The sequence below is a fragment of the Rhinolophus ferrumequinum genome, chromosome 2 (assembly GCF_004115265.2).
Source record: "Rhinolophus ferrumequinum isolate MPI-CBG mRhiFer1 chromosome 2, mRhiFer1_v1.p, whole genome shotgun sequence".
NCBI classification, from domain to species: domain Eukaryota; kingdom Metazoa; phylum Chordata; class Mammalia; order Chiroptera; family Rhinolophidae; genus Rhinolophus; species Rhinolophus ferrumequinum.
The window spans coordinates 59,238,473-59,259,429 of NC_046285.1; the positions used below are offsets into that span (position 1 = coordinate 59,238,473).

General features: G+C 39.7%; 1 protein-coding gene across 8 annotated transcripts in view; it reads left to right on the top strand.

Moving 5' to 3' along the window:
* DGKG (diacylglycerol kinase gamma) overlaps nt 1-20,957 on the top strand; it is a 196,384-nt gene that overhangs the window by 14,760 nt on the left and 160,667 nt on the right. For all 8 annotated transcript variants that reach the window (XM_033128571.1, XM_033128563.1, XM_033128577.1 and 5 more), the window contains exon 2: nt 19,993-20,312. In XM_033128571.1, the coding sequence (XP_032984462.1) occupies nt 20,246-20,312 (67 nt within the window). In that variant the 5' untranslated portion in view covers nt 19,993-20,245. The remainder of the gene's footprint in view (nt 1-19,992; nt 20,313-20,957) is intronic.

Consider the following 20,957-nt stretch of genomic DNA (forward strand, 5'->3'; position numbering starts at 1 on the left):
CAGGGAGAACAAGGTACACGGCCTGTTATTTGACAAGCTTCAAGTCTATAGAATACTTCCTTCTTTAAGAATGAGTGGAGTAAAACAGTTAGGAGCTAAAGAAAGTGAAAGATGAGGGAGTACGGAATAGCATTCAGAATGAAAATGAATGAGCTCTTCCAGTTGGACCTAAAAGGACATTTTAGGAGACTGGAATCCTCTGAAGAGGGCAAGAAGCCATGACTTCTGCAAGTCAGGAGAGAACCAGATAAGGCCAAGATGAAAATAAAATATGGTATGCAAAGATATGAATGAGATATGAAAGGATTGCAAGGAAACTAAAACAGAGTAACAAAATTAAAACGTATTAGGTGAAACTAATGAACACAATTTATTCTATAGAAAATCAAATCAAGTGTGTGGAGGAAGCAATGTCATAAAGGACAGGTAATTAGTACTAAAGCCAATTAGAAAAGAGATATCTAGATATTTATTGTAAACCCAGTTTCAAAACAGTATGTAAAAGTAAAATTCAAGGAAAAGATGTGCATTGTTACAACAAATTATGAAACAACAAACTTGAATTTGAAACCCCGGATTACATTTTTAAAAGACTGGTGTTTGTCTGGAGTCTATACAAAAGGATAGGACAGTGAAAGTAAAATATTCTGAGTTCCTTTGTTCAAGTATGAGAGAGCCATTTCATTCTTTTTTAAAAGATTTTTATTAAAATATAGCTAACATACAACATTATACTAGTTTCAGGTGTACACCATAGTTATTCAACATTTATATACCTAAAGATGTGATCACCATGTAATCCCTTCACCTTTTTCACCACCAACCGGCCCCCAGCCGCCAACCCCCTCTGATCTGGCAACCATCAAAATGGTTTATCTATGAGTTTATCTATGAGTTTGCTTCAGTTTTATTTGTTTGTTTATTTTGTTCTTTAGATTCCACATATAAGTGAAATCACATTCCATCTGTCTTTCTTTGTCTGACACTCCACAGCACAATACCCTCTAGGTCCATCCATGCCACCCCAGATGGCAAGAACCCATTCCCTTCCCTGGCCAAGCAATATTTCACTGTGTATATGTATCACCTTCTCTTTATCCATTTTTCCATCAGCGAACACCCAGGCTGCCTCCACATCTTGGCCATTATAAATAATGCTGCAAGGAACATGTGGATGCACACATCCCCTCCAAGTAGCATTTGAGATTTCTTTACATTAATACTCAGAAGTGGGATTACTGGGTCCTTCTTTGTCTCTTGTTATATCCTTTGTCTTAAAGTCTATTTTGTCTGGTGTAAGTATTGCTACCCCAGATCTTTTTGTTTTTTTTGTTTACATTTTCATGAAATATCTTTTTCCATCCCTTTACTTTCAGTCTGTGTGTCTTTCAATCTGAAGTGATTCTCTTATAGGCAGTGTATGTAAGGGTCTTGTTTTCTTATCCATTCAGCCATCCTATCTTTTGATTGGTGCATTTAATCCATTTACATTGAAAGTAATTGTTGATAGATATGTAGTTATTGCCATGTTATCATTCATATTTTTGTTTTGTTTTTTTTTTTCATCTTAAAGAAGTCCCTCTAAGGGTGGCTGGTTAGCTCAGTTAGTTAGATCATGGTGCTGATAACACCAAGGTTGCTGGTTCGATCCCCATGTGGGCCACTGTAAGCTGTGCCCTCCTTTAAAAAAAAAATTATAACTTCCTATTTCATACTTAAAGGAAGAAAAATTGAATTAAAAAAAGAAGTTCCTCTAAGATTCCTTGTAATACTGGTGGTGAAGTCCTTTAACTTTTTATTGTCTGGGAAGCTCTTTATCTGTCCTTTAATTCTAAATGATAACTTTGCTGGGTAGAGTAATGTTGGATGTAGATTCTTGCTTTTCATCACTTTGAATATTTCCTGCCAATCCCTTGTGGCCTGCAAAGTTTCTGTTGAGAAATCAGTTGATTGTCTTATGGGAGTTCCCTTGTAAGTAACCAACTGCTTTTCTCTTGCTGTTTTTAGGATTCTCTTTTCTTTTTTTTTAATTAAAGTTTATTGGGGTGACAATGGTTAGTAAAGTTACATAGGTTTCAAGTGTATAATTCTGTAATACATCATCTTTATGTCACATTGTGTGTTCACCTCCCAGAGTCAGTTCTCCTTCTATCACAATTTGTCTTTAACCTTTGCCATTTTAATTATAATGTGTCTTGGTGTGGGCCTGTTTGGGTTTTGGGTTCATCTTGTTTGGGACTTCTTGGACTTGTGTGTCTATTTCTTTCAATAGGTTAGGAAACTTTTCATTCATTATTTCTTCAAATACATTCGAAATCCCTTGCTTTCTTTCCTCCCCTTCTAGTAACCCTATGATGAGAATGTTTTTACACTTGATGTTGATCTTAAACTCTCCTTGTTTATTTTTTTTATTCTTTTTTTCTTTTTGCTATTCTGACTGAGTGTTTTCTGCTACCTTGTCTTCCAAATGGCTGATTCAGTTCTCTGCTTCATCTAGTGTGTTGGTGATTCCTTCTAGTACGTTCTTCATTTCAGTTATTCTTTACTTCAAATGGGTTCTTTTTTATGGTTTCTATTTCCTTTTTTATGTTTGTTATCTCTTTGTTGTAGTTCTCACTAAGTTCTTTGAGCATCCTTATAACCATTGTTTTGAACTCTGTCTCTGGTAGGTTGCTTACTTCTATTTGTTTAGTTCTTTTTCTGGATTTTCTCCTTTCTTTCATCTGAGATGTATTTCTTTGTTTCCTCATTTTGGCTGCCTCTCTGTGTTTGTTTCTATGTAGTAGGTAGATCTGCTATGTCTCACAGTCTTGACCTGGTGGCTTTATATAGTAGGAGCCCTGTGGGGCCCAGTGGCACAGTCTCCCTGGTCACCTGCTCCAGGAGTGTCCCTTGTGTGGGTTTTGTCCCTTGTGTGGGTTTTGTGTGCCCTCCTGTTATAGTTGAGATTTGGTTAGGACCAGCGTTGCTTCCATATCTTGGCTATTGTAAATAATACTGCAATGAACATAGGGGTGCATATATTTTTTTGAATTAGTGTTTTTGTTTTCTTTGACTAAATACCCAGAAGTCAAATTATTGGATTGTTGAATCACTTTTGATGATTTATATTTTCTCAAACGTTTTCCATTTCATCTAGGCTCTCAAATGTCGTGCTGTAAAGTAAAATATCTTATTCTCTCATAGTTTAATAAAATCTCTTGCATTTTAGTTGCACATACTTTTTCATTTATAATATTTCTGGTTCTCCTTCTCCTCGTCTTCTTTTTTCTCCTCCTTTATCTCTGTCTCCCCTCAAAGAATTGTCTATTTTGTTGGTTTTTTTCCAACAACAACAAAAAGACCTTTTGATTTTATTTACTAATTATTCAGTTGTTTTGTTTTGAGTGCTAGCTCATTACTTTCTGCTTTTGTCTTTAGTACTGCTCTCCTCAGATGTATTTAGATTTCTTCCTTTTTCTAGATTCTTAAGGCAGGGGCCTAGTTCATTTTTTTTCATCTTTCTTGATTTTTAAGAAATTCATTTAAGGCTAAAAGTTTTATTCAAGCATTGCTATAACCAAATTGCACATTTACTAGATATGTAACAATTTCATATTTTCATTTTATTTTTAAATAAGAAGTTACTTAAGAATATGTGGGTTTTTTTTTAAAAAAAAATAATTCATATTGTTGCAGATCAGATTTTCTGGGACACAGATTCTGAGTTGGAGATTATAGTGCGTGATTATTAGTAGTTTTAAAGGGACTGCTCTTGGGATCACCACTTGTGGAAGGGAAGGGACAGAGCAGGATTTAGCAAATGGAGAAGTTGAACTGGGATGGCCCTGCTGAGTTGTTCTCATTTGGGTGAGGGGACCAGGCCTTTATACTCCTCCTTTCTATGTCATTTAGTAATTGGGTGTGGGTTGCCCAGGAAGGGAGCAAGATCTTGAGCAAGGCAGCTCTTTCCAGCTAAGGCAATATCTGAAAAGGGATGACAGCAGACAGCTGTCTGCCAGCAGCATTACCAAGCACCAGGGGGGAATAAATCCTTCTTTCCAAAGGGTCTGGTTGGCACAGTTCAGCAACTACTACAAATACTTATAGTTTAATATTTTAACTAACTTTTGGTTGTTGATGTTTAATCAGTGTAGGAAACTTCCCCGTGAATTCAAATAATTTTTTTTGCTGAGTTTCAATGACTTTAGAGTATTTAACTATATACACATAGCAAAATATATTTAATAATCCTATTTTGTAAGGCATTTAAATTGTTTGGAATTTTTTGCTATTATAAACAATGCTGCCACAAATATCCTTGGAGTTGAAATCTTATAGAAGTAATAATATGGGCTGCCCGTTGGCTCAGTAGGTTAGAGCTCAGTGCTCATAACACCAAGTTTGCCGGTTCGATCCCCACATGGGCCACTGTGAGCTGCGCCCTCCACAACTAGATTGAAAACAACTACTTGACTTGGAGCTGATGGGTCCTGGAAAAATGCACTGTTCCCCAATATTCCTTAATAAAAATTTTAAAAAGAAGAAGAAGTAATAATAGTCACAGAGTTAGTGCTTTACTGTCCATAGTTACTTTCTTAAGATAAACTTATGGAAGTAAAATTACATGGAAATGTACATTTGGAGGCTATCAAAATACAGTGCTATTTTGGCTAATTTACTTCCACATCAGCAGTGTTGGAGAGTTTCTGTTTCCTTGCTTTCTTACGAACAAGGATATTACCTATTTTTAATTGTCAATAGTTTGATAAGGTGGCAATAATAGCTTACTATTGTTTCTATCCAATGGTGTATGATTTAAATGAGTATGAAATGATCTTTCCCAGCCTAAAATGATGACACCAGATCTTATGTGGCAAGAGCAAAGAGTCGATGTCTAACATTTCTGGAGGGAAAATGGAGTAACTCTGAGAAGGAAAATTAAATATTACTCCACTCTCTGCATTTATCAAATGAGGAACTTGCGGTCTAGAGAGTGAAACTGACTTACTCAAAGTCACCTACCCACTAAATATCAGAACCAGAAAATGGATGTATCTTACCAGTTTCCCAAACCCCATCAAGCTGTGTTGTCTCTGAAACTGGAATTGATGATCCCCCTATGAACTGTTTTAGATTTTGTTCTTTATTCAAATTAGAATATTTTAAAATTATTATAAATACATCTATATTTTCCTGATGAGTGTCTTATGCCAAGTATTGCCATGTGGTTTCAGTGCACCTGTCATCTTTGTGTCATCTGGCATAATGGTGAAGAACACCTCCAGAGTCAGATTATCTGAGTTTGAATCCTGAATCCAGTTAATAGTTACATAAACCAAGTTACTTAACCCTCTGTGCTTCAGTTTCCTCATCTTTAAAATGAGCATATATTTATATCTACCTAAGGTGGTTATAAGTAGTTAACCAGATAATTCATGTAAATTTCTTAGGACAGTCTGGCATGTTGTAAAGATTAGCTATTATTAATGAGTTTTTCCAACTGGGCCCTAGACACCCCTGGGGTGGAGGGAACCGTCCAGGGACATATTGTCTGAGGACTGAATGAGGTGTAAGTGCTCCTGGGTGCTGTTGTCCATGGTGCTGAATCATTGTTGCATGACTGCCCATTAGGACTTGTTGGCTCTCCAGAATTAATGGAGGAAGAGGCACATGACTGCCCAGAACCGTCCACAAATTAAATTCTGCGCTCCTGGAATGAGCCAGAAACATCAATCCTCAGGCAGTTTACAATCATTCCTAGGTCTGAAAACCAGCACGGATACTGGAGGGAGTATGGACTTTGAATGGGAGACCTGGGATTGAATGATGGCTCAACTGCCTGCAAGGAGTCTGATTCTAGGTATTTTGGCATAGTCATAACGACTTTAAGAGATTATTTTGAGAATTATATTAATGAAGAATAGGTAGTAGACTCTAAGTAAATGATAGCTATTATTTATATTGTTATGGGAAGCAGAAGTGGAGGAAAGGAAAATAAAGGAGGCTTAGAGATTGAGAGATGAGAGTGTGTCAGACGAGAGAGGGGAGAGGGAGAATGAAGTAGAGCGTGCTCGTGGGCCAGCTCACCACAAGTTCCTCCCGGTCCAGAGGAACTTACCAACCTTACTGTGATTTCACACACTGTTCCAAACTTGAATGTTTTCTCTTTGGTGTGGTTTTCTTGTAGTTATTGTACACACAGACACACACATACACACACACATACACACACCACACTCCTGCAACCACAATATCTGGTACATTTACAGTGCTTTCTTTTTCTAGACCTGCCCAAGTCCCATGCCATGCCTTGTGGTGTCTTTTCCCTGACAATTCCGTTTCTGACATGGAAGTGATGAACTGCGGCATGAATAGAGCTGCAATTGTCTCACCTCAGATTTTTCTGTTTGTTTGTTTTTGTCCCTTTACAGTAGGAACTCCTATTATCTGTTCTGTTCCCTCCTGAGATTATATACAAAGGGTGCCAAAAAAATACATTCACATTTTAAGAAAGGAAAAAAACTGTATTAAAATTGTAATAGTCAATATATACTGATACCAAAGATGAATACAAGTCATGTATACGTTTTTGGGGAGGCACCCCCAGGATTTGGCACAAAATGTCACAGGAGGAGAATGAAACATAGATCCAGACTGTAAAAGAAGGAAAATTCTGCAGGGAATATAAGTCATGACATGAGAATTTCAGGAGATAGGCAGGTTGACAGGCCATCACGGGCCTCTGGCTTCCCCGTAATGTTTCCTTGCCTCAGGAAAATGGAGCTGATGTGCGAAGATCCAGAATCTGTCTGCCTTAGGGCCCCCGTAAGGAAAAGAAATAGCTCCCAGGCATTCTAAGCTTCTCTTCTTAGTCTTGCCCCTTACATTAATGTAAAGCAGTGTTTACAAAACACTGGCATGGGTCAGAATTTCCAGGGCTCTTTAAAACACATTGCCGAGCCACCCTGAATTTCTATAGGTCTGGGGTAGATAAGAAGAATGTGGTGTTCTGACATGCTCCCTGGTCATGACAGTACTGCCAGGGTGAGGACCACACTTTAAGAACAACTGATCAAATGTATGGTGATGGAAGGGGAGCTGACTCTGGGTGGTGAACGCACAGTGTGATTTATGGATGATGTGATACAGAATTGCACAACTGAAATCTATGTAATTCTACTAACAATTGTCACCCCAATAAATTAAAAATAAATTAAAAAAAAAAAAGAACAAAGCAGACAAAAAAAAAAAAAGAACAACTGATAAAGGAAATTTTACTTGCTGTGACTCTCATAAACTTTCCACAAATAATTCTTAAAATTCTCATAACAGCCCTGTGAGACATGTGTTATTATTATTCCCATTTAGAGATGAAGAACAACTTGTTTAATGTCTCATAATTATAAGTGGTAGAGCCAAGATTTGAATTCTGGTCTCTGAATTCCAGTGCCAGATTTGTGCTTGATGCTTTGGGCAGAAGACTCCCTGACACTGGAGATGAGTCATTTTCCCCAGTAAGTAATTTTGTGGAGGAGGCCTCCCCTCACAGTCCTTTCCCGGCATCAGCCCCTCAACTTTGAATCCAGAATCAGACGTTGGTGTTGCAATTTACAACCCCTCTTCTTTTGCGTCTCCACTGTAGCAAAGTGGAGCGGCAAAGCCGAGTGAAAAATCTCCCAGGTTTTCAGAACAGTTAGAGGTGGCCCCAGAGCAAGAGCAAATTTTTTTTGAAGTTGCCTATGTTACTTCACACTTCCTATTTTGCATTCCATTCTGTGTTTATGTTTAATATAATGTAGATTTTTTTCCCTTCAAATTATTGGTTTTCCAGGAGCATGCCATGCTTTTCTCTCTGGCCTCCAATTTACCTTCCAGTTTGAGGTCGAGGGTTTAGGCTCTCCAGAGTTGTCTTATTGGTGTAGATATCAGCACCCAGCACAGGGCCTGGCCCTGACATATTCAATACTTACTTGTCCGGAGGTATTACGGTGAAAGGAAAGACAGTGAGCTTTGGAACTAAACAGACTTAGGTTAGAATACCCGTTCTGTCTCTTACTGTTGGGTGAACCTTGGAAAATTACTCTGGGGCTATTTTTACAACTGTAAAATGGGCATAAAAAATGCCTTCTTCACGTGGTTTGGTGACTATTACAGATGAAGTGTGCAAAGCACCAGATGTGTTATAGTCTATAAATGGAGGTTGCTGCTCTGGCTTTTTACTATAATAATTTGTTGAATGGGTGGATAGATAAATAAATGAATGACCCACACTCAAGCTGTGATGCCCCTTAGCTGTAAACACTCCCCAGCTTGACACGACCTGCCTATGCCAAAGATGGCCCCCTTAGGTAGCAGGTTTCAGCTTCTCCCAGGAGCCTGAATGCCTCTTCTGTTAGTAGGTACCAGCCCTCCTGTCCCCACCTCCACCCCCAGCCACTAACACACACACACATACACACACACGAGCAGCTCTGTTCAGCCTGACACATTCACAGCTGTCCCAGAGCAGGGATTCTTATATTTGCTCCCAGGCCACTAATGGAATGTGAATCCTCAAAGGCAAGTCCTCTCTGAATTCCTACGGGTAGCACGCAATTCCAAGACTTTTATTTTTATGTTTGTATAAGGACTATATGCTGGTAATTTACTAAGTGAGTTATTAGGAATTACTCATATTTGCTATTCATAAACTCAAATTAGCCCGTTACTAAGTTCCCCAGGGGCTCTAATTCAGTTATCTTGTGAAGTCAAGCTGCCTCTAAATGCCCAGACTACTGCCTCCGCGTTCAGCCAGATGCTTAGAATCCTGTGACCTGGACGAAAGTCAGATTGCTAATTATTGCAGTGTCAGACTTGTTTTGAGTTGGTTGTGGTGTTCAACTACTGCTCTTCTTGCTTTTAATTAGAAATTATAGTTCATTTGACTTCATCATTATCATATTAGTTTGTGGAGGGTATTTGGTTAACCCAATAGCATGCAATGATACATATTTGCATCAAAGGTATTTTAGGCCTCTAATTTTCCAATTACTAGATTTTAAGACATGAACAAATTGTGGTTAAAGCATGAATCATGCATATTCTCTTGCTAAACAGATACATATGTAATCTAACCCCAAACGTGCTTATGTAGTTGTTTTAGTTATTTATGACTGCATAACTAACTACCCCAAAACTTAGTGGCTCAATAATCATTTTATTATTCCGCATGATTCTGTGCATCAAGGAATCAAGCGTGGCTCTACAGGGACGGTTCATCTCCACTCAGCACCATGTCTACTAAGGCTGTAAAATCCAAAAGGGCTCCCTGTCTTCCAGGTCCAGCGTCTCAGCTGGGATGGCTTAAATGACTGAGTGCTGGCTGGAATGGCTTGATTGGGATCTGACAGTGGGGCTTCAGTTCTCATCATCAGCTTGGTTGGTCAGTTCTCCTCCAAGTAATGATAAGCCACCCTCTGTCCATGTGGTCTCTCTGTGATGTCCCCAGCAAGGTGGCTGAACTTCTGCATGGCAATCAGGTGCTCCCAAGAACACAAAAGTGGGAGGTGTCAGGCCTTCTTAAGGCTTAGGCTTCACATTGGCACAGTGTCACTTCTACTGCATTCTCTTAGTTAAAACAAGTCACAGACACAGTCCAGTCTTAAGGGAAAGGGACTAAAATGGGCGTGCATATCAGGAGGCATGGTTTCTGGGGGACCGCCTGTATAACAGACTACCACAATAGTGACAATTCATTGATGAATTCAAGTAACCTAAATAATTCCCAACATATGATCAGATTAAACATAAAAGGGACCATTATGTTTATAGATTATAGTTTATAGGTACAAGGTGTGATCAAAAACTATGGTGAATGTTTAAATTTTACACAATTTATTACAATAAAAGGCCCATTGCCATTAATCTCCCTCAAAATGCTCATTAGGATAAGTGTGTTTGAAGTGACGGGGAGTATTTTGAGGGGAATTAATGGCAATGTGCCTTTTGCTGTAATAAATTTTGTAAAATTTAAACATTCACCATAGTTTTTGATCATACCTCATAATTATCTTAATAAAATGTGTGCACTGATTCATGTTTTTTATTATAAAATAAATGACTCATAAAGGAAATTATCAACAATTTTATGCCAACTTGTGTCTTTTGTTCCTTTCCAACTCTTTGTTACCACCCAGTTCTTTTTCTACTGGGACATGCAAACAAGTGTGGTAGGATTATCTGCTCCACGCAAATGGTCTCAGTCAAAAAAGGTTCAGACCCACCATTCTAGTGGTAAAGAAATGAACCCTTAGAAATCTTGTAGCAGCTAGAGCTACAAAGCAGACAGGATACTGTTTCCACCCTGAAAGAGCTCAGAATCTCACAGGGAAGGCTGGCAAGTACACTGCAGTATGGTCAGTGAGATCTTGGAGAAAAAACCAAGGAGCTATGAGAACATAGAAGATATGCCCCGTCCAGTCCAAGTAATTATAGGGAATGTCTTAGAGTAGGTGACGCTGGAACTGCACTCCAAAGGCTACACAGGAGTGACAGAGTTGAAGAAGTATTAGCAGGGACAAAAGCCCAGAGATGGGGCAGTCATCCAGATCTGACTCCTTACAAGTCTGGGAAGAGAGGAGGGTTTTTATCTTTCTAGCTTTTAGCCATTCTTCCCAGATAAAAATATACTCATTATGGGTTTGTTTTAAATCATCAGATGAATAAAAATAAGTTCCCCCAATCTGGTGCCATATTCATGAATTAATGTTTTCATGAGAGCAAAGAGGAGATGGAGAGGTGTTTGTTCCTGGGTAATTGGCTATGGCTGATTCATTCAAATGAATAGAGACCTGAGGTGCAATTCAATACCCATTGAATTTGCCGTCTTCCTTCTGACTTGAGATTTCCATGCTGACATCTGTTCAGAACAAACAGAGTTTGATCCAGTATATGAAATTACAGAGCTAGAAAACAAGTTAGAAACTACTATTCCCACCCCCTCATTTTATAGACAAGGAAACTGAGGCCTGGGAAACTGAAGCTATTGCTGAGAGTGGAATAGCTGTAGGGACATAAAACACCCTTCTCCCATCCAAACTTGACAATATCCAATCTGAATGTTATTTAGAAAACCCTATCACATTTTTTTTTCCTGTCAGGAAAGATGTTCATGGTGGTAATAAGAAGACTGTTCATATTGTAAAGAGCACCCAAGATGGGAGCGAGCAGGCAGCCTGCTGAAAGGGAAGTGCTGTGTGATGTCAGCAGGAGCAAGTCCTCTTGTACAACAGCTGTCATTTCTATCAAAGGGCAGAAAACCAGAGGGGGCCGTCATGTGGGAGCATGGTCAGCAGTTATCATCTGGAGAGTCAGGCAGTGTTTCAAGCCCCTAACTTTTCCTGATGGAAATAAAGAATGGTGCAGCTCCATCCACCAGGAAGCCAAGCACTGAGCTATAATGGAACAATAGTGATAATAACATGAATATTTGTGGAGTTATTGCGACATACACCTCTTACCTTGTTACTCCTCCTCAGCTCCTTCAGGAATCTTCTTCCATTTCCCTGTGCCTGCTTCAGACACATTAGATGGCCCCATACTTCCCTGTATGTATCTGTACCACTACTCTTGCCAGTTTGTATGTTTGTTATCAGTCAGGTACCACAATAGAGAAATATAGAGGATCTAGGTGTTCTATGGGAACACAGCTGGGAGAACAGCTTAGTTGGCTCAAAGAGTTAAACAACAACAACAACAAAAAGCTATAGAAAAGTGAAGCCAGATATACAAGCAGTGCTTTGCTATGGGAAGTAAGGAGTGAAGGGCATTCCAGGTAGATTGAACGCATGGTGTGTTTGTCAGTTCACTAACTAAGGTTTAGGAGGCCCTACTGTGTGTCAGGCACATTGCCAAGTGCTAAGAATAGGCAATAGGTTAATTTAGCTAGAATGTGAAGCATGTGGGACAGGAGATAATTCAGGTAAGGACGAGGAGGTGAGTTATACCGTGGGCAAAGAATCTCACGGAACTGGCTGAAGAGCCTGCTCTTTATCCTGGAGTCCAAGAGAGGCCTCTGAAGGGTTCAAGCAAGTAAGTGATGGAGTCAAATTTGGTTCTAACTGAAGAATATCTCTATGAATAGATACAGAGTGATTCATAGCACACATGGTTAAGTGAAAAAAATAGATGTATGAGAGACAGTCCACAATGTGCTACCTTTTGTATAAGAAAGAAAGGGAAATAAGAAAATATTCATGTATCTGCTCACTGGTACATAAATAAACACAGAAAGGATAAACTAGAAACTATAAGGAGTGCGTGGGAATAGATGGAAGGAAGGAGCTGGGAACAGAGTAAAAGGAATGGGGAAAAGAAAAGGAATGGGGGAAGTATACCTTTTTATAAAGTTCTGACTTTTGGAACCATACTAAAAAAGAATTATTAAGAATGAAGGAAAAAACCCTCAGTGAAATGCAAACAGAAATGACTGGTAATGGGAAAGAAGTAACCTAAGTAATTTTTGAAAACAGTATTTTGAGGATATGCTGTTGGCTGAAGACAAAAGAATTATAAATAAATCTTCAATTCTGTTTTATTTTTCACAGCGATGCAGCTAGCAGTTCTGAAACAACTTTCTGTATATTTCAGGATTGAGCAAATAAGTATTTTGTAGATAATGAAAACAAAGTTTTTTGGAGAAGGGAGTTTAAAAATATGGAAGAAGAGGAAGGCTACAATTGACCAAGTAGTTTGGAATGTATTTGGAAGTATGAGTATGAACTTAGAGTATTTATGTAACATAGATAAATAGATGACAGATAGATAGATAGATAGATAGATAGATAGATAGATAGATAGATAGATAGATAGATAGATAGATAGAGATAGCTGGTCAGAGATTAGATGGGTGTGTCTACATGCATGTGTTTCCTAGCTCTGTCCCTGATAGGAACCAGAAGCAATGACACGCCAGTGGAAATGAGAACAACTAATGCTCAAACCTTGGTTTCAATTACCACTTTCCACTAAAAGGAATCAGGGCTTTGGGGAAATGACTGATTTCAGGACTAGGACTGAGGAAGTACAGGATAAGCCTGAAACATTTGGTGGTACCAGAAAATAAAGATATGCTCAAAGGATGATGGGACTATTTCTAAAGAACAAGGAACCACTTTGAATGAGCTTTCACTGACCAAAGTTGGGACAATTCGAGAATCAAAACAAATAATGATAGTAATGGATTATAACACATTGAATAAAATAAGAATCCATTAATTTAAATAAATATATATTATATCTAAACACAAATCCATTTATGCTTACCTAAATATTATGTATATGTTTTATATATTTATTTATGCTATATGTAGTATAAATAGTAAAAATAAATGTATATAAAACTGATAAGAAATAAAGGTAAAAGGAAAGCTCTTCCTTATAGTATAATCCCAACTAATAAATATAGAAGGAATGATAGAATTACAAATTCACTATCACAATAATAATTAATTCCAGCAAGAATCTTCAGTGGATACTAAAACTAGTAGGTAGAAGTTTGATGAATAATTACAAAATCATGACCTGGAGCAGGATAAGATCAAGTTTAGAAATCTATGGCACAACTATCCAGTTGCTGTCAGGTGGATGTTAAAGTCATGCTGCTGTGTTGTATTTGCAGTAGCATGATAGTAATTATTTGTGGAGTGCCCACTGTGCGATAGGCATTGAGCTAGGTAGGGTTTGGGGTGGGGTTTTTTGCATATATTAACTCTTTTAATCCTAACACTAACTCAGTGAGATTTTTATTAGTATTTCCATTTTTGAGATGAAGAAACCAAGGTTCAAGAAATGAAAAACTTGTCTACAGCCAAATAGCTAGTAAGAGGCAGAGCCAGGATCCAGGTCCAGTGCTTTTGGTTCCATGGTGTTTTATCATGCACTGTGTCTATGGGTCCTCTCAGAGCTCTATGCTTCTGAAAGTATGCAGAATGATATGATCCAGAGGCATTCTTTTAAAATAAAATTTTTATTAAAATATAGCTAACATACAATATTACATTAGTGTCAGGGGTACACAACAGTTATTCAACATTTATATATAAAGGAGTGATCACCATGATAAATCCAGCAACCATCTGACATCGTACTATGCTATTGCAATATTCTTGACTATATTCCGTAAGCTGTACATTACATCCCCATGACTTATTTGTTTTATACCTGGAAATTTGAACCTCTTGTTCCCCTTATCTTCCCCCCCTTTTTTAATTTTTAAATTACAGTTGAAAATCAATATTATTTTATATTAATTTCAGGTATACAGCATAGTGGTTAGACATTTATATAATTTAAGAAGTGATCCCCCTGACTAATTGAGTACCCACTTGGCACTATACATAGTTATTACCATATTATTGTTTATATACCCTATGCTTTACTTTGCATACCCATGATTATTTTGTAACTACAAATTGGTACTTCCTAATGTCTTCACCTTTTCCACCCTGCCCCCCAACCCTCCTCTCGTCTATCATCCTGATAAATCTAGTGCCTATCGGACACCATACATACTCATAAAGTTATTATAATATTATTGACTATATTTCTTATGCTATACCCTACATCACCATGACTAATTTGTAGTAACCAATTTGTACTTCTTAATCCCTTCACCTTTTTCACCAATCTCCAATCCCCCACCCTGTCTGGCAACCATAAAAATGTTCTCTGTATCTATGAGTTTGTTTCTGTTTTTTTTTGTTTATCTCGTTCCTTAGATTCCACATATAAGCAAAATCACATTGCATCTGTCTTTCTCTGTCTGACCTACTCCACTCAGCACAATACCCTACAGGTCCATCCATGCCACCACAGATGGCAAGAACCCATTCCCTTCCCTGGCCAAGCAATATTCCATTGTATATTCCATTGTGGAGGCTGCTTCCACATCTTGGACATTGTAAACAATGGTGTAATGAACATATGGATGCAGTGTTTTGGATTTCTTTGGATAAATACCCTGAAGTGGGATTACTGGGTCCTTCTTTGTCTTTTTTTGTAGCCTTTAACATCTGTTTTGTTTGGTGTAAGTATTACTACCCCAGCTTTTTTGTTTGTTTCCATTTTCATGAAATATTTTTTTATCTGAAGTGAGTCACTTGCAGGTAGCATATGTAAGAGTCTTGTTTTCTTATTTATTCAGCCATCCTATCTTTTGATTGGAGCATTTAATCCATTTACATTGAAAGTAATTGTTGATAGATATGTAGTTATTGCCATTTTATTTCATACTTTTGATGTGTTTGTGTGTGTTTGTGTGTTTTGTGTGTATGTCTTAAAGAAGTCCCTCTAACATTCCTTATTATTCTGGTTTGGTGTTGATGAACTCCTTTAGCTTTTTGCTCTCCAGGAACCTCTTTATCTGGTATCTATTCTAAATGATTGCTTTGCTGGGTAGAGTAATCTTGGTTGTAGTCCTTGCTTTTCATCACTTTGAATATTTTCTGCCAATCTCTCCTGGCCTGCAAAGTTTCTACGTAGAAATCAGCTGACAGTCTTATGTGAGCTCCCTTATGGGTAACTAATTGCTTCTCTCTTGTTCCTTTTAAGGTTTTCTCTTTCTCTTTAACCTTTGGCATTTGAATAATGATGTCTTGATATGGGCCTCTTTGGTTCATCTTGTTTGGGACACTCTGAGCTTCCTGGGCTTGCATATTTATTTCTTTCACCAGGTTAGGGAAGTTTTCTTTCATTATTTCTTCCAATAGGCTTTCAATTCTTTACTCTCTCTCTCTTCTGTTTCTGCTACCCCAATGATGCAAATGTTGGTATGTTTGATGTTGTCTCAGAGGCCCCTTAAACTACTTGCATTTTTTTTATTCTGGTTTGTTTGTTTGTTTTGCTGTTCTGTTTGGGTATTTTTTGCTACCTTATATTCTAAATCACTTCTAAATCACAGTCTTCTGCTTCAGCTAATCTACTGTTGATTCCCTCTATGTATTCTTCATTTCAGTTATTGCATTTTTATTTCTGACTGGTTCTTTTTTATGTTTTCTATCTTTATTTTTATGTTTCATATCTCTTTGTTGAAGTTCTCCCTGGGTTCATTGAGCATCCTTATAACCAGTGTTTTGAACTCTGCATCTGGGAGATTGCTTTTCTTCATTTTGTTTGGTTCTTTTTCTGAAGCTTTGTTTTGTTTTTTCATCTGAGACATGTTTTTTTGTCTCTCCATTTTGGCTGCCTGGGTTAGTTTCTGTCTATGTCTCCCAGTTTAGTAGAGTGGTCTTATATAGTAGGTGTACTGTGGGTTTCAGTGACACAACCTTCCTTGTCACCTGAGTTGGGTATTCCAGGTGTGTCCCTTGTGTAGGTTGTGTGTGCCCTCCTCTTGTAGTTGATCCTTAGTTACTGTTTGCATGTAAAGAGGAGGGATTGACCCTTGGGCTGATTCATTGTGAAGACTGGCAGTAACTACAATCTGAGGAGCTGTTGTGCTGGGGCTGACCCTATGGAGCAGGACTCGCTTTAGCAGGGGTCTGGTGCCTGTCCAGTGTGTCCTTTGGGTGTGTCATCCCCAGAGGTGGCCAGGTGTTTCTCAGGCTGAGTTCAAAGCTGACCACTGGGCATGCCAGCTCTGAGGTCTCAGGCCAAGTTCAGCCACAGCTTATGCCCTGCTTGGGGCTACCTGGCACAAAGCAATCCACAGATGGCCACCACACATACTGGGCTTGGAGGTGCCTTGTAAACCCAAGCCACAAACCAAGGCTGACTGTTGCTAGTGCCTGGCTTAGGGCTGCTCAGCCAGAAGTATAGGACACGCTGAAGCCAGATGCTGCTTCTTAGGGTTTTGTGAACCTTTGAGAGATTTTTGGAAAGTCTGCAACATGAGCCAAGGCAGACTATTGTACAGAAAAGCCACTGGAAACAGCTTAGGTGGGCTTGAAAGTTGGTTGAAGCCAGGAATCAGGGAGAACAAATGGTGTTAGCCAGATTGATGGAGACTCAGATATGGAGACTGCCTGCATTTATGCCAGGGCAAGGGAGGGCTCAACAAAGAAACAATGGCTTCCTCCAGCTCCTTTGTCCTGGAGAAAGTTGCCCCTCTGGCCCTTGCACTGAAGCCAGACAATTCAGTTCCTCCTCATACGACCCTGGCACCTTTCAAGCTGCCGCCCCAGTGCTGGAGCTCAGAGCAAGTGAGTCCATCAGTGAGTAAGTCTGAGCAGCTCCTTTAAGAGGAGTGTCTGGGACTAGCAGCTGTCCTGGTCTCACACAGTCTCTGCTGGTTTTCAGAGCTAGAATTTATGGGGACTTCTCTCCCCAACACTGAAACCCTAGGCTGGGGAGCCTGGTGTGAGGCTGTGACCCCTTGCTTCTCTTGGCGGTGTAGGGGACCTCTACAGCCAAGGTATCCCTCCCTATTTTTAATGGTCAAACGTGAGTGTGGAACCAGCCTGTTCCACGTCTCCTTCCCTCCTACCAGTCTCAAGGTGGCTTCTTCTGTATGTCCTTAGTTGTAGAGCTTCAGTTCAGCTAGACTTCAGGTGATTGTCAATGATTGTTGTGCTGCAGTTTAGCTGTAATTTTGAAATGGTTTTGAGAGGAGGTAATCACAGTGTTAACCTACTCCACCATCTTGACTGGATCTCCAGAGAGGTATTCTTATCCAAAAACTTTGAAGGTTCCCTCTTTCTCCTTACTATATCCACTAAACATCTTGCCTCATTTTTCTCATCTAAAAATAGGGAAGAGAATGCTTACTTTACATGGTTGTCATGAGGACTAAATTATATATATAAGTAAAGCATACAGCACAGGGTAAAATAAGTGTCTGGCAGCAGTGGTAATACCAGTTATAATGTTGAATTCCCCAGTATGATGGAAAATGTTTTTAAAGTTCACCCTTTCTTTGTGACTGAATTGACAATCAGAGGCCAGATCATAAAGACTTTGTGTATCATGGAAAGAAGATTCCATCTTATTCTATAGGCAATAGGAATCAGTGAAGAGTTTTATTACCAAGAGAAATATGATCTGGCTGGCAATTTAGAATGAACCAAAGGGAGGAGAGCAAAACCCAAGGAAGGGGGAACAGCAGGAGGCTGTTGTCAGAGACCAGGTGAGAGAAGAATGAAGGTCTGAGTTGATGAACTGGTGTGATGGAGAGGATGGAACACGCAATGGACACAGTCTAGGACTGGTGCTTGAATTTGGCAGAAGAGAAAGGGGGAGGTGCTCAGGGTGAGCCTCAGGCTTCTGGCCCAAGTATTGGCTCCTCTCAGGGCACACCCAGAATGCAGAGGAGAGGCAGTTTGAGGGTATGGGAAGGTGCCAGTTTGGGGTAGTTTGGGACATATAAGGGAGTCACAGTGACAGTTAGATATTCAGATCTGGGTTGAGGCAAGAGCTCAGTGCTGGAACAGCATGCCTGGCAGTCATTGAAGCTGTGGAAGTGGATAAGAGCCCTCAGAGAAGGGATGTAGACTGAGGAGAGGGCTCAGGATAGGATTCTGGAAACATCACTATTTAATGATGGCAAAAGGAGAGGCGGAAGGAGACTGTGGACTAACACTAAGAAAGATAAGTCTCAAGAGAGTTGTTTTCTGTCATGGCAAAGGCTTCAGAGAGAGCAAATGAAGTAAGGGAGGCCTACAAGGTGCCCGTTAGATTTGACAATTAGTCACTGGGATCCTTGGCAACAGCCGGAGCCAAGGGGCAGAATCCAGTTGGCCTGTGGATTCAGGAGAGAATTGGACTTTTTAAGGAGAGAAACCAGAACTTGGATGTTCCCAGGGATTCAGGCATCTCATTCTCTTGCCAGGCATTCCCACCTACTGCTGGAGAGCTCTGATTGGTGGAAGGTCTTCCTTCCAGAGCCCAAATGTCTCTCTAGCATTTTCCCTCAGCTCTCATTCAGCCTTCCAGGTCCCCACCCGCCCAGTCTATACACTGCAAAGAACTGTCCAAATCTGCCTCCTCACTGGGTTGTCTCTTCCAGCCCCTCTGCCATTCCATATGCTCCAAGCTCCCCAGACTTGCCTTAAAGGCTGGCTCTCCACGATGAATCCTGTTGTATTGAAACTGGGCTTGTTCTTTGGTAACATCGGTCTTTATATCTCTTCCTATTAAATTGATTGCTTCCCAACATTTTTCTTCACCTCAACCCAGAATAAGAAATACATTTTACATTATGATCAGTATACATATGTATATATAACTGAAAGGAGATGCACTCTTATTTTCAATTCCACTTCATTCCATTCCATTGTAGCCCATGCTATTTTGTGTTTTTAAGTGCTGGTATTGGCCCACCACATTAAGTTTACGACCCACTGAACTGATTTAATGACTGATGGCATGACTGACAGAGCCACTGTGCTAGGAGAGGCTCAAAGAAAACGATGTTAAGTGTCCTAATCCATCCCCTTTTCCTCCCTCAGGACCCTCCACACTGGAGCCCACAGGCCTGCCATCTAATCACTTTTTTATGATTCTGAGAGGAAAGAGAACTGCTTTAGTCACTAGGAAGTTAGCCAGCCTTGGAGCGTTGAGGGGGGGGTGGTATTTGAATTTCCAGAGTGACTCATCAGGGGAAAGTAAGCAGCTCTAATGGCGGAATTCAGAAACCAGTAGAGGAGAGAGTGGCTCATCTTTCAAATCACCCCACATAGGCTACTGTTCTTGTGCTTACAGATGAGGCATCCAACAGCCTGAGGCATTTTCATGCCTTGAGGATGCCCTTAGGTGCCTCTACTACCACCTCTCATAGGAGACATTTACAATTTCCCAGTGTTTAGGAGTATGGCCACCTATTCGTACGGGTCACCCATCCCCACCCCACTCAGACACCTGTCTGGAGTTGTGCTGGCCTCTATGTCCCCTTCAGACTTCCCTGAGGAAATATCCCTCCCTTGAGAAACATTGCCTTCTATAAATCTTTCAGCAAAGAAAATTTGAGGATTTTTATTAATAAGAAAAGATGACATGTGTGTCCTAACACTTTTTTCCACAATGTCTTTTCTACTACAGCTCAGGAAGAGCAAGGATTTCTGAATTTACCTTCACTACACATAGAATGATGTTGCCTGAGGAATAGCAAAGGTCTTCTCTCATCTGCTGAAAGGTGCCTGCTGCTGCCATAGACACTTGGGGCCTCGAGAAGTGTCCTGGTGGGTGTGTCCATCGCATACCGGCAATGAGCCAGGCCCTGTTCTGGGGCACAGCTTCACCCTGGTGAACAAAACTGCATCCCTGGCCTCCAACGCTCATACCCAGTGTAAAGATGAGTGAAGAACGCTGGGTCTCCCTTACTCCAGAAGAATTTGACCAACTCCAGAAATATTCAGAATGTGAGTAAATGGATTGACCCATCTGGAATGGGCTTTCCTTTTGGTTGAGGAATGCATTTCTGCATTGCAGAGCAGTGTAATCACTGAAAAGCCAGAGAATGAGGTCAGGCGTAACAGCTTATAATATTTTCTCATATACACAGAATTAGTGTCTTAAATATAAAAACACAATTACACTCTTTAAATGCTCAGCATAGAAATTTGGAATATCCAGGAGGAAAATATAAAGAGTAGGTTAAAAATCACAGCCACGCACTGTGAACATTTTGGAACCCTCGCCTCCTGCGCATATTGCTTTACATGGCTGAGTTCCTGAATATACCTTTTTTTCTAAGCCTGCATTTTTCCACCTGACCTAATATCATAAGTATTTTCTCAGGTCATCAAAACCTCTTTATAGCATAATTTTTGAAGGGCTGCAGGCTGCGTGGTTACATTGTTATTCAATCATTTGCTCTAATATACTCTTGTGTTTGGACTAAATGCCTCTTTTCCGTAAGATCAGAATTCTGATATATGTCTCTTTCTTGACTTTGTTCTGGAAAAGCCTGGGCTTTTGAATGGGACTCTTGGTTTCATGAGTTGCTCTCAGGAACAATTTCAGTGCATAGTGGTAGCAACACCACGTTCACAGGCGGGCACACA